Below are 14,740 nucleotides of genomic sequence, written 5' to 3' on the forward strand. Positions count from 1 at the left end.
TTACATGAAAGAAGATTTTAAATGCCATTTAGAATAAAACTTATAGAAGTTGATAAGGCTTAAAATAAAAAATACTATTAGGATGAGCTTTGTAGAAAAAGGTAATAATTTGCATAAAAGGAAATTCCAAATGCCATTCAAAAATAAAGACTTATAAATGTTACAAAGACTCTAAATAATAATGTTATTTTTTAATAAAATTTGCATAAAATATATGAATAGAAGGGAACACAGGTTTGTGTGATGTTTTAATAAACACTTGAAACAAACTAGATGATAAGGTACTAATTGACTTTGAATTTTAGAAGTATAAACAAAATTATGTTTTATTAACTACATTCGACTAAAGCGTGCATAATTTAGATAACCTTAAAAGATGTTTACAAGATATTCTTTAGTTCTTTTCCTTAAACTAACTACCCATTCCTAAACTAAACCTACTAATTCATTAGGATTTAATCTAAACTAAAAAAAAAAAAGTTAGTTGCAAATACAAATTAATGTGCACAAAATAAAATGAAAGGGCCAATGATATCAAATGGGCCAGCCCACTTTTGAGGGACTGTTGCTGCTGCTGTTGGGCTTTTAGCTCAGAATTTTTTATTTGCTGCGGACAGAGCTGATGCGAGGGAGATTATGTTGGGTTTTAGCCCAACACCGAATGCGGAGGAAGACAAGTCCCTCGGACTCGTATGCGATGGTCATGCATAAAATGAAAGGAAGAGGATTAGTATATTATCAATGGATAAGGTTAAACGTAAAAATGCAAACTCAAAACAAATCAGCAGATTGTGTATATACTATGTATATTTAAGTGTACTTCATGTATACACGTTCATAGTTGTTTTAAATAGAGGTATACCAGTAATTACGTAAATATGCATAACCCACAGAAATATACTTGCAACAACGCACAGAATTTAAACAGCATCAAATGATAATATAGACTACGCACAGGACCTGCTAATACATATTTATCCACGTGAAGATGCTCGGAATATAGATTAAGTATATTGGCAACGTACAACATATATCAAGCCTAAACATGGCATATTTGCGACGTATAAAACACCTGTTGAAATCAGGAAGGATGCTTATAATACTCGGGCATATTTTCTAGTTCTCCTTTTTCTATTTCGAAGCTAAACACTGATGACTATAACAAACTATCACCACTGCCAGTAACTTATGATTCCATTCAATTGAAATCACAAATGGCCTCTTTTAACTTTACACAAATCACAAATTCATATATCATGCTAAGCGCTAATAATACAAGAACAAATTACGCGTTGCCAGCCAGATTTTACTCCATCAGTTCTGCTTCTTTATTCTACTATCAAGCAAAAATGGAAAATAGCATTTCTCACACAGAAGCAAAGAGAGGTGGTTTCAAATAATAGACTGCCAAATACCAAAGTTTTAAATTTATCCAGGACATCTGGAAGGAAAAATATGCATTTAGCATGTTCATGCGACATTCAAAGAATAACCGCTATATGCAATGATGAAGAATAGGTTCAAATCCAACAGAGGGAAACCCAAGAGCATACTACTAAACACATTGACACTTAGGCAGATTTGAAGGCTTTGCACATGACTCATGGTGATTAAATTAACGAGCCTACAGCTCAGATTGACTTATGCCTAGACAACAAGTAAATCCAGTGATAGTCTAACAGGCCTATATTTGATAGAAATTCTTTACATATTTTAACCAACTTGTAATTTATCAATGAACCATAAACTAAATCACATTGGAGTCCCTCATATGCTAACAACTGGACTAGATTGGGATTACAACAATGGCAACAGGACACAGGTCAATACCTCACTTAAACTAACATATGCTTAGTCAAATGGCGACTGCCTAATTCAAATTAAAACACATTTTTAACATGATTCATGGTGCAGAGCAACTAGTCGCGACTAATCAGATAAACAGCCAGTGAGGAATAAGAACCAACCAAACCAGCATGCATAATTTTCTTTTCGATACAACTAAACTAAGCAGAATGTAACTAACCTACTTAAACAAACTGGACTCATTCATTAGATACCCTGGATCACTAATGACTCTTATTTTGACTTAAACCAATACACAGACATGTTAAAGCAGCAGTAGACAGGTATCATTCAAACGATATACTGAAGATCAAATTATCCACCAAAGAGTAAAGCATACTAAACTCAAACTAAACAAAACTAATCTAAGCAGAACTGGAATAATATCTACCAATATTATCACATTACCTAAACCAATAAAATGTAAAGCATATGAAAACAGATAATACAAAACAGAGGTTGAAGTAGGCATAACGTCGATCGAATTGATTACTCAACATACTTGAATATCGACTAAACAGGACCTAAGCTACCAAATAAGCAGGAATTAAATACTCTTAAGCATGATTGAACTTAGAAAATAAGGAGAACATAACTAAACACAACCAACTTTAACATATGCAATCCTAGTTTAAACTATCGAACAACATAATTATACTAACGAACTTCAACATGCCAAACCAAACACCTGACGATATTTACTCCTTAACTAATACTGAAACCGAAACAAATGCGTGTCGACATAGAAAGCTAACTCGTACAAACATCACATCGAAAATAAAAGTGAACTTTCAAGAAGAGAGGAAATTGCTGACCTTTTGCAAGTGCAGCGAAATGGGGTGCGGGGGTTTCGATATCCGCTCGAACACTTTTAACTCAATACCCAGAAATAACAAGACTGATAAAATTAAAATTTTTGCTTAAGGGATTTTTATCGACGAAACGAAAGCTTTCAATTTTTATGGAATTTTTCAGGCTAAAGGACTCAATTTTTCAAGGGATTTTTTGCGGCTGAGAACTTAGTTCTTGGGGAATTTCATGAATAAAAAACAAATCTGTTCTTGGGGAATTTCGTGAACTGAAAAAATCATCCGGGTTCTTGGGGGAGTTTTTTCCAATCCCAAAAATCCTCCATAACCGATTCCACTCCACAACTATTTATAGGGTTTTTTAGGTTTTGTTTGAAGGAAGAGAGAGAAGAGCGGGTGACAGACGAGCGTGGGTGGCAGTGGCAACGTGGGGGTGGCAGTGGCGTGGAGGACAGGGTATGGTGGAAACGAGGCGGCAGAGGGGAGTGGGGTGTCAGAGAGGTAACGTGGGGGTGATGAGGGAGAAAGGAGGGAGAAGGGGAGAAGGGAGAAAAGGGGCGCGGCGTGAAAGAGAAGAAGAGATGAAAGGGATAGGGAACCCTAGTGGTTCATTTGTGCAAGACTCGGGTCGGGTCAAGGAGTTAATGGACTGGATATTGGGCTAAAATAGTGGACTGGTGGTTTGAAGATGTGGGCTAGGAATAAATGTGGGCTGAATTAAAAGGATAGGCTGATTGAATTAAAATGTGGCCAGGTAAATTAAAAATGTAGACTGTTTTTTGTGAATTGGTCTGAAAATAGTATGAGTTGATTGGGCTACTACGTTTAAATAAAAGACCTATTTAAATAACTTGTGTTAAAATATTGCTCAATATAAAATATGCAATTATTAATGCTTAGATAATAGAAAATGGCGTTGTAATAGTCGTGCAATAATATTTCGAAAATCCAAAATAAAACTATTATTTAATTATGCGAAGATAAATGCGATGTGAGTGCGTAAGCCGGTAAAAAATGTGTTGAAATGATAAAATGTGAGTTATAATAATAATAATAATAATAATAATAATAATAATAATAATAATAATAATAATAATAATAATAATAATAATAATAATAATTAGTATTGTAATAGAATAGTGAAACGCCGGTATTGATAAGAGGCTAATAATTATAGTAAAATATGATATATATTTTTTTTATTTTCCAAAAATATTAGAAGCGTAAATAGGTATTTCGGAGGAGAGGCGGGACAAAATTGGGTGTCAACATAAAATACTTATTATTTTTTATCAAATTTTGATTTGGATAATTCTAATTCAAATTATTAAATTAATTTTACATGTTTGAAACGAAACAAAGTAGAAATTAATTTTCTATTTAAACGAAGAAATGCTATTTTTTAATTTTTGGTAAATATTCTCGGTCTAACTCATTTTACTTATCATGTTGTCTTTTGCATGGTTTTTTAAAGAAACGTGAATTAGAATTATAATTTGACTAATTTATCTTATTCATTATTTGATCTTCATTTTTTTTATTGCTCGGTGTTATTTAGTATGGGGCCCACCTTTTTTTTTAAGGGACAAAGGAAATGAAGCATGGGTCTAAACCCATGCTTTATATAGTTTTTTTTTTTTATATTGCTTGGTGTTGTTTAGTATGAGGCCCACCCTTTTGGACATTATTAGTTTGCACTATTTTTATGCATATAATATATATATATATATATATATATATATATACTATGTTCAAAACACGATTGATATAACATTGTAATTTGTGCTCCGTATCTAAAACTTTATTATATTAGTGTTTGTTAAGAATACAAAGTCTACACTTTTTTTTTTGACATTGTTTATTTTTTTAATATGGGATTAATTTTTTTTTATATATATATTGCTTGATTTTGTCAATATGGAATACTATGTTCAAAACACGATTAATATAACATTGTAGTTTGTGCTCTGTATTTAAAACTTTATTATATTAGTGTTTGCTACGAATACCCATGGCGTTTAATATGGCGCCCAGATTTTTTTTTTTAACATTGTTTGTTTTTTTAATATGGGATTCACTTTTTTTTTTTTAATATTTGCTTGATTTTGTTAATATGGGATCTACTTTTTTTTTTCCCTTGAGTTTGGATGTGGTGGGTTCCACTTTTTTTTTTTTTAATACTGGTTGGTGTTTAATATAGGGCCCACATTTTTTTTTAATATTAATTGTTGTTTAATATATATGAGGCCCACAATTTATTTATTTTTACAAGTTTTTTTTATGGGCCTATTTAATATGGGGCCTAAATTTTTTTTTATGGAGGCCCCACAACGGACGACGAAAAAGGAGCCCCACCGGTGCTTCTTAATAGTAGTAAAACTCAGTCAATTGAAATGCCTTCAATATGCATGCAAATCTCTAATTATAATAGTAAACATTAGTAGTTTTATACCAATATCAATGATATAATCTATATCCTTGCTTATTATACAACAACAACATACCCAGTAGAATCCCAAGAATGTACGCAGACTTTACCCCCGCCTTGAAAGGTAGGGAAGCATCCTTGCTTATTATGCATTATGAAATTTTATCTCTATCGATTTAATTTCTTTATTTTATGAATAAAGACCAAAAAGGTTCTCATTCTTTTATAAACTTTATGTACTATATTTAAGACAATAATCGTGGATAACAAAAACCTGGAAGCTGACTTTTGTCTCAAACATCACGCAGTCTAGCGATTGCAGAAATTTTACTCCCAAGGCTGACGAGTTTTTGATAGAATCAAGTGTAGTCAATTAACCCATAAAAATATGATCCCTTCAACTATTCCAGTTTCGAAGTTTTTCTTTGCTTAACAAAAGTTTTTTAACGTTCCAACTAATTCGCAACAAATAAGACGATGTTGACTCTACAAACAACATGTGCACATGTTTTGTTTCATAACCGATTCCAATACCAGTGGGACAGTGTTTCTGTAAACCAAGTACATTAGATTGTCTGGTTTCAAAATGAGAGATGTTTTGTCTATGTTCTCGTGATTTTTGAACTATACGAAAGCATACACAGTGCTTTGTAGCTCTCGAGATATTTTCCTGGAAATTTTGTTTAATTGGCATTTTCACTGGAATATACAGCTAGAACCCAACACCACAATTTTCCAAAACAAGTAAAGCAAAGTCTTCAAAAACTAAAATTATTTCTTACAAAAGTAAAAAAACATGTTAGGACCAAGATACGATATAAATATTCCTTAATCATGTCGACATTAATATATTCTAACACTAAAAATTCTTTACATTTTCTATTGAAATAAATCTCTTAACGTAATGGGCCTAACGTAAACGTTCATGACTAAGCCTTAATTCCTACCAGATTATAGGTCTTATGGTCAACTCCAACCATGTAATTTTAGGTTTTGTAATCATCTGTTAATACCTTCAATCATCTTAACTTGACACCTATGGATCCACTGCATATCAAGGTCAGACATAAGACATATCTAAATCACCTCAAGTGACATTCTCTCATTTTATCATCTGTGTATGCTACCTTGCACCTTCAGGTGAAAGTGATCATTTCTAATTTTGTATGTCCGCCCATCTATCTTAACATCCGCACATTCACAAACCAATCTTGTGGATCTGGTCGGCCTTAGTTGCCCAATATTAACTCTCATTTAATTGTTACAGCACTTTATCTATAATGTGATTATAATGCCTTATAATAAATTACAAGATGAAACGGTTGTATAGTTATCCTGTTCCCAAAGTAGGAATCGGATACCTAAATACGTCAAATTGTTACAGAAATTTAGAAATAGCTACTCTTCAAGAAAAAATGAAAGAAATGTTGTCCGTACTAGAAAAAATCTTCTCAATTATTATAGTGAGATACAGAAAAGTAAGGACCACATATCTGAAGTCCTCAAAGCCCTCTCAAAGCTTCAATTCACATGAACCATGATATCAAAAATATTCAGAGTAGTTAACATGTGAAACTCGAAAAGTAACACACAACATAAATATCACTACCTTTTCCACTTCAAACTGTCAAAAAGGAATCAATGCATCTTTTACAGATTCTAATCACATTACCAATATCACGGAGACCATGCAAATGATGATTCATTGAACGTCATAAAACCAATTGATGCAGCCACTGGTTTTTGAACAGCCACTGGTTTTTGACATATCCTCTATACAGGATTCATGCACACATACGATAATCCAACTAGTTGTCTTTCCATTCATTATTTTAATAGAAAGGAAATGAATTGCGATACTTTCATGAAATGCAAGTGCAACATTAGTAAAGTTCAGTACCAACTTTGTGGTCCTTATGTATATATATATATATATATGCATTCAGGACATAACAGTAGGGTAATAAATGAGAAGATATTTAATTTCCATTCAAGATGTAGCGGGGTAGATGGGCTTACATACCTATATGAAAGGAAAACCAAACTCTCTGCAAGTTGATGCAATCAGTAGCAAGTAATTTAATGTGCAGGATGGCAATCACATTATCTTCTTTCCTTCTAAAATGTACGGAACCATTGGCCCGGCTATCTTCTCTGACCTGCAAAGCAAAAGTCTGGCAACACATGAAGGATGAAAGAGGCTGTTGGTATAGTTGGAAACAAATGTTAAAAGCAAACAAATACGACAATTGATGCACCTTAGCACCAATTCATCTTCATATATCTACTATTTAATTGTGTGAATCCATTTGAGAAGAAAGGAAGGGAAAAATTATAAAGATCATTATAATCAATGCCTCTAAGCTGTTGGTGTCCTGTGTCGAATACAACTATCTCACATATGCAAACTATGTAAGATAGTCGCTGAAGATCTATTCATTCAAACCTTAGACAGAGAGATATATTGAGTTGATAAGTAATCCTATGTCACTAACAATCAGCAGCAGGGGCATGTAGGTGCCAACTTCAACAAACGACACATCCGGAAATCATAAACCTTATCGTCGACTCAAAAATCACCTGACGCAGCAAGCAGACAATGCAATTTGAGGAATCTTAAGCAAGCAATATTATGCTTGCAATATTAAAGGTAGCCGAAAACTTCAGGATAAAGTGTTAGTATATAATATACCATTTAAAAGAGTGTAGAATTTATTCCATTCAGCTAGCCTAGCCTTACAGATGGTATTTGCATCCATAATCTGATGACCATACTTTGAATAACCATCATGCAAAATTACAAAGGCCAAACCAAACCTTAAAGATGGCACTTGCATTCAAGATCTGATGATCATACTTAATCAGGTAAAATTACAGAGGCCACCTCAATGCACGCCTACAGCCTAATAATTCACATTCGCTTAATGACGGAGCAGAGATATACAGCAGTATGTAACCAAAAGCAGTTTAATTACACAGAGAGACCTCATAAAACTACAAAAGTCAGATCATCCAGAAAACTCAAGCGAATCTAGGTTTCGGCATTGGCATTGGCATTGATGAAATATTTTGATGCAATGAAGCATTTTGATGTACAGGACCAAGCTTTTGGATCCACTGATGAAGGCCTTTCTTGTGATCTTGACACATTGACTTCTGAACAAGATTCAGAGTTCCGTCATGAGCTACTGATGATTCAAACTGCTCCAGTACTTTCACAATCTGCCAAAACTCAGGCCTCTTATCTGGTTGCAAAGCCCAACACAGTTCAATTAAAGCTCTCATGGCAGGAGGGCAGTCCCTAGGAATAGGTGGTCTCATATTCTGAAAGGTCCCAAAGACAAGTTCTTTCAGAATTAAATATATTCCTAATTCACATCAAAGTGTTCAGCCATACAGAGATCAAAGTTATTTATGGCACCATCCAAATGTGCAAGCCATAAGATAACTGATTATAAAGTTCACAGTAACACATACAAGAGTTCTAGATATAGATGAATAAGAAAACACTGAATTTTGGATCATACCTTGTTTACGACAGCAAAAGCAGCCTGTACTGGTGTCATATCTTCATAAGGAATAGTTCCAGCCACCATTTCCCATAGAATGAGTCCAAATCCATATACATCAACCTTCCTGCCATATGATTTTCTCTTAATCATCTCTGGCGCCATCCAACGGTAAGTACCTGGATCATCAACCAGGAGATCACAATATGCCTCTTCACAAGCAATTCCAAAGTCAGCAATTTTCAGGTGAAAATCCTCATTGATAAGTATATTCTCTGGTTTGAGGTCCCGATGGATAACACCTTGCGAGTGAATATAATCCATTCCACGTGCAATATCCATGGCAAGTGCAATCAATTTGTCCAAAGTTAGGGACTTCTGCTCAAGCTTATGCAGGTGTGCTCTCAATGAACCCTCCGATAGATACTCCGTAACAACACAAAAAACTGGTGGCTGTTTGCACGCACCTATGAACTGCAATGAAATTTTATAAGGAAGACAAGTTACCACAATTGCTCTACTGTCTAGAAATAGAGACTCTAGTTATAAAGGTAAATGATGGAACTAATAGGATCATGAAACTTTTATAGGCAAGATAATCATATACAATTAAATTTCATATACTTAAATGAAATGAACCAGATAAGAAAAGTAATTCTAGTTTACTACCTTTATAACATTGGGATGGTGGAGACGAGACAAGAGAGTAACTTCTCTAATAAACTGATTCTCCAATCGAGTTGCTAAAGCTCCAATTTCGTCATCATCTGGTATTCTAATAATTTTAACTGCAACAGCTTCATCCTTGTATTTCCCATGGTAAAGCTGACTATGGGCACCGTGTGCAAATCTTAGCCCAAGAAACAGCTTAGATAGATCAATTGTATATTCATCAGCTGTTTCAACAGAACTAACCCTACCACTGTACCTACTCCATGTTGAATCCTTCCGGCCCTTTGATTTCTCATGGAACTTGAATGATGTGAAATGCCGAAGGGGGCTTGAAGATCTCGAACCAGGAGATCCTAAGATAGGCGATTTGGATTTTTCACGGGAATCTTTGTGAAATGACTTGCTCACAATTTTCTTCTCAAGTTCTTTCCTTTCTGGACGCGGAGTTGAGAATCTCTTCTGACTAGATCGAGCTTCCTTAAAGGTATCGGGAATTGATGTTTCTGGATGAGGTGATACAGTCCTATGTTTGTTCGTAGTTGGATTGCGCTGAAGTGGCGCAACTATTGGCTCTGGTCTTGGATTAAGAGAAGCTGTTCCAACAGGTCTAGTTTTTGCACCTGCAATTCTTCCCCCTGACTGAACAGTACTAATAGGAATAGAGGCCAATCTGTCCAACCTATGACAAACTGTATGAGAAAACTTTGTTCTCCTAATCCAAGAATTAGCCTCTTCATCCATTTCTTTAATCACCTAATTAGAACACCTGGTAACCAATAAAAAATCTGTTCTTTTCCAAAGGTTCAAATTCAAGAATTCTCTTCAAATCCCCTATGAAATTTGCTAACTTTTCTACTGATAGTTTCTTCAAGTCCATCAAAGGGTGGTAGTAAATCAAGAAATCAAACCCCAACCTTCATACACATGTGCATATAAACCATAAATGACCAATCAACTTCAAAACAACTTTTTCAACACCAAAACTAAAGCAGGAAAAAACCAAAGATCAAAACTTTTTAACCAACAGTTCATCAGCAAAACTTGTAGACCTACCAAATGCCACTTTCATGTACCATCAACCAAACAATTACCTCAAAAAGCAAAACAAACCCCCTTCAGCTCCAAAGTCAAACACCCCACCATCTTCTCTCAAAACCTGGAAGATCCCACACACAGATTAAAATATATGAATTGTATAAGCTTCTATTAAATAAAAAAACACCCAAATAAAATAACATTAAAAAAACATACTCAATTGGCTTAAAGATAAAGAAAGAAATGCCCATTATGATAAACCCCATCAGCCCACCAACTCAGTTAATCATTTCCCCAAATACAAATCACAAATCAATAAACTAATCAACAAAGAGAAGAAAAAAAAACCCATTTCCTAAAAAATACACCTTTCTATAAAAACAAGATCCGTGTACCAACACACTTACCTAAAGGGTATTTTCTTAAAGAACCCATCTTTGATACAAACTCTTGTACTCTTTCTTCTTGTTTTCTTTTTTTTCCCACTTATCTCTCTTTCCTCTCCCTTAATAAGACATTAAACGTAAGAGGGGAAAGAGAGAAGAAAAAATCAAAAACTCCATTTAAACTTGTAGCATCCTTATTATTATTCATATAAAAAACTATACTAGGGGGTTGTATCTAAATAAAAATATACGTGGAATATCATACGTAGGTCCTTTATGTGACCAATTGTTTCACGTAGATGATTCATGTGGACCCGGTTTTATTGCTGACTACAAAAAATTGGGCTTTGCTTAGTGGGCCCTACAGTTCGCGGGGGTGGTGGAAAGTGGGGCCCATTAGTAGATAGTCAATGAAAGACAGAGAGAGAAATATATAGAATTGGAATAAAGCAATTTAATTGAGAAGAATAAAATTGTCACTATCAGAAAATTCAGGTACGGAATAAAAGAAACTCATATTTTAAATATTTTTAATCTTTTTGGTTTTGTTATTTTTGTTTTTAATATTTAGATACGGTTAAATGGTACGGTGTCACGGATATGGAGGATTGTGGTTAGGTGAGTTGGCAGTAAATTTCATATACTTATATGATTTCTTTTTTCATTTTGTTTGGGGAAAATAATAAATTTTAATCATCGAGTTATTAGTTTTATTTTCAGTTGCTTTTTGGAAATTAAAAAATGGAATATTTAATAACTTAATGATAAAAATTGTTAATTGTATTCCAGTTTTGACCGTTATATTGTTCAATTTAATATACTTGACATTAAAATAAATTAAATGTGTGGTTGTGATCCTTGAACTTAAAGAAGCTGACAGAACTGATGTGCTCATTATTAAAGAAAATAAGAATAAAGAGAAAAAAGGACAGAGATTAAGTGTCTCAAAAATGAAGGTAAGATGTACATTTGTTAAAGAGCATAATATAAAAATAATATAATATCAAAACTGACCATTATAATAAGTAGGCGTTTGGCCATAAGAATTATTCATTTTATTTTAATTTTTTTTTCACTTTTTTCACTTTTCAGCGTTTAGCCATAAGAATTCTTCCGGAATACCAAAAACTCAAAAAAATTGTTTTTCAAATTTTTTCACTTTTTTACAACTACAACAACAACAACAACAAGCCCAGTATAATCCCACTATGTAGGGTCTGGGGAGGGTAGAGTGTACGCAGACCTAACCCCCACCTTGAAAGGTAGGGCGGTTGTTTCCGAAAGACCCTCGGCTCAAGAGAGGAGACAAAGAGAGGAAAAGACAAAAGGTTAGATATGATCAAGCGTATCGAAAACAATATGAAAGCAAGGAATAACAAAGCAAGAAAGTCATGGTAAAAGGAGAATTAACTGCTATAGATAACTATGAAAATGAAAACAATAAAAGTAAATAAGTCATTATAAACCAACAGATACTCGCAGAAATCAAGAGACAAGAAACTATAGAACAACATAACTACTCTTAAGGGAGGATAGACGCGACTACCTACTATCCTTCTACCCTAATATGAGTCCTCCATACCCTCTTATCTAAGGTCATGTCCTCCGTAAGCAGGAAATGTGCCATGTCTTGTCTAATCACTTCCCCCCAATACTTTTTCGGCCTACCTCTACCTCTTCTGAAACCGTCGCTGGCCAACCTCTCGCACCTCTGCACCGGGGCATTTTCATCTCTCCGCATCACATGCCCAAACCATCTCAGCCTCGCTTCCCGCATCTTGTCTTCCACTGAGGCTATTCCAACCTTGTCTCGGATGACTTCATTCATAATCCTATCACTCCTAGTGTGCCCACACATCCATCGCAGCATTCTCATTTCCGCCACTTTCATCTTCTGAACATGAGATTTCTTGACTGGCCAACACTCCGCCCCATACAACATAGCTGGTCTAACCACCATTTTGTAGAACTTGCCTTTAAGTTTCGGTGACACCTTCTTGTCACACAACACTCCGGAGGCAAGCCTCCATTTCACCCATCCTGCACCAATACGATGTGTGACGTCATCATCAATCTCCCCATTTCCTTGTATAATAGACCCAAGATACTTGAAACTATCTTTCTTCTGTATGACCTGGGTGCCAAGCTTCACTTCCACGTCAGCCTCATGTACTATATCACTGAACTTGCACTCCAAGTACTCTGTCTTAGTCCTACTTAACTTGAACCCTTTAGACTCCAGAGTTTGTCTCCAAACCTCCAGCTTAGCGTTAACCCCGCTACGAGACTCGTCAATCAGGACTATGTCATCCGCAAATAACATACACCATGGCACCTCACCTTGAATTTGCCGCGTCAATCCATCGATCACCAAGGAGAATAAAAATGGGCTAAGAGTTGATCCCTGATGCAGCCCCATCACCACTGGGAAGTGCTCTGAGTCTCCTCCCAAAGTCCTTACCCTGGTCTTGGCCCCATCATACATGTCCTTGATCGCCCTAATGTACGCCACAGGTACACCTCTAGCCTCCAAGCATCTCCATAGAACCTCTCTCGGCACTTTGTCGTATGCCTTTTCTAGGTCGATGAATACCATGTGCAAGTCCCTCTTCCTCTCCCTATATTGCTCCACCAGTCTCCGTACAAGATGAATAGCTTCTATAGTTGAGTGCCCCGGCATGAATCCGAACTGGTTCTCTGAGATAGACACGCCTCTCCTCACCCTCATCTCCACCACCGTTTCCCACACTTTCATAGTGTGGCTTAGCAGCTTGATCCCTCTGTAGTTGTTGCAACTTTGAATGTCGCCCTTGTTCTTGTACAAAGGAATCATTGTACTGCATCGCCATTCTTCGGGCATCTTAGTCGTCTTAAAGATGACATTAAAGAGTCGCGTCAACCATTCTAAACCTGCCCTGCCTGCAGTCTTCCAAAATTCCCCCGGAACCTCATCGGGCCCGGTCGCTCTTCCCCTACTCATCCTACGAACAACACCCTTAACTTCTTTAACCTTTATATTCCTACAATATCCAAAATCACGACACCTTTCGGAGTACTCCAAATCTCCCAACACAATATCTCTGTTCCCTTCATCGTTCAAGAGTTTGTGGAAGTATGACTGCCATCTCCGTCTAATGAGGGCGTCCTCCACTAGTACCCTACCATCCTCGTCCTTGATGCACTTCACCTGATCTAAGTCACGCGCCTTCCTCTCCCTCGCCTTGGCTAGTCTGTACAACTTCTTATCCCCGCCTTTGTCCTCTAGTTCTGCATACAGGCATTCAAAAGCTGTTGTCTTTGCCGCCGTAACCGCTAACTTTGCCTCCCTCCTCGCCATCTTGTACAATTCCCTATTCGTTCGCCTCTCTTCATCATCCTTGTTGTCTACCAACTTCGCATACGCCACCTTTTTTGCTTCCACCTTCTCTTGAACTCCTCCATTCCACCACCAGTCCCCTCGGTACCGACCACGGCTACCCTTCGAGACCCCCAGCACCTCTTTAGCTACTTCCCTAATGCAACTGGCCATCCTATCCCACATATTGGTCGCCTCCCCACTACTCTCCCAGGCTCCCATAGATCTTAGCTTCTCCCCCATCTCCAGGGCACCCGTCATGGTCAAACACCCCCATTTGATCCTAGGCCTGTCGTCCACGACCCTCTTTCTCTTCCTCATCTTGATTTCAAAATCCATCACTAAGAGCTTATGCTGGGTCGTTAGATTCTCACTCGGGATCACCTTGCAGTCTTTACAAAGACATTTATCATCCTTCCTAAGGAGTAAAAAGTCTATCTGCGTCTTAGCCACCGAACTATGAAAGGTTACCAAGTTCTCCTCCTTCTTCGGGAAACTCGAATTGGCCACCATCAGCCCAAAGGCTTTTGCAAAATCCAACAGTGCAACTCCTCCTCCGTTCCTGTCCCCAAAACCCCAACCTCCATGCACATCGTCATATCCCCCTGAAATTGACCCAATGTGCCCATTGAAATCTCCTCCGATGAATAGCTTCTCAGTGGACGGTATACTTCCCATCATCTCGTCCAAATCCTCCCAAA

General features: G+C 36.4%; 1 protein-coding gene across 4 annotated transcripts; it reads right to left on the reverse strand.

Moving 5' to 3' along the window:
* Positions 1-293: 293 nt before the first annotated feature.
* LOC132623481 (serine/threonine/tyrosine-protein kinase HT1-like) lies at positions 294-10,878 on the reverse strand. 4 transcript variants are annotated; one of them, XM_060338238.1, is made up of 4 exons: positions 10,706-10,878; positions 9,261-10,419; positions 8,610-9,065; positions 294-7,256 (listed from the first exon to the last, which is right to left on the reverse strand). In XM_060338238.1, exons 2-4 carry the CDS (start codon positions 10,002-10,004, stop codon positions 7,098-7,100), a joined length of 1,359 nt encoding a protein of 452 aa, XP_060194221.1. In that variant the 5' UTR covers positions 10,005-10,419; positions 10,706-10,878; the 3' UTR covers positions 294-7,097. The 4 variants fall into 4 exon arrangements, with proteins under 4 accessions (XP_060194221.1, XP_060194218.1, XP_060194219.1 ...); XM_060338235.1 differs by lacking the exon at positions 294-7,256 and adding an exon at positions 7,772-8,406 and having other exon boundaries at positions 10,706-10,871; XM_060338236.1 differs by lacking the exons at positions 294-7,256; positions 10,706-10,878 and adding exons at positions 7,772-8,406; positions 10,515-10,655.
* Positions 10,879-14,740: the final 3,862 nt, after the last annotated feature.

This window comes from Lycium barbarum, chromosome 12 (genome assembly GCF_019175385.1).
Source record: "Lycium barbarum isolate Lr01 chromosome 12, ASM1917538v2, whole genome shotgun sequence".
Taxonomy (NCBI): Eukaryota; Viridiplantae; Streptophyta; class Magnoliopsida; order Solanales; family Solanaceae; genus Lycium; species Lycium barbarum.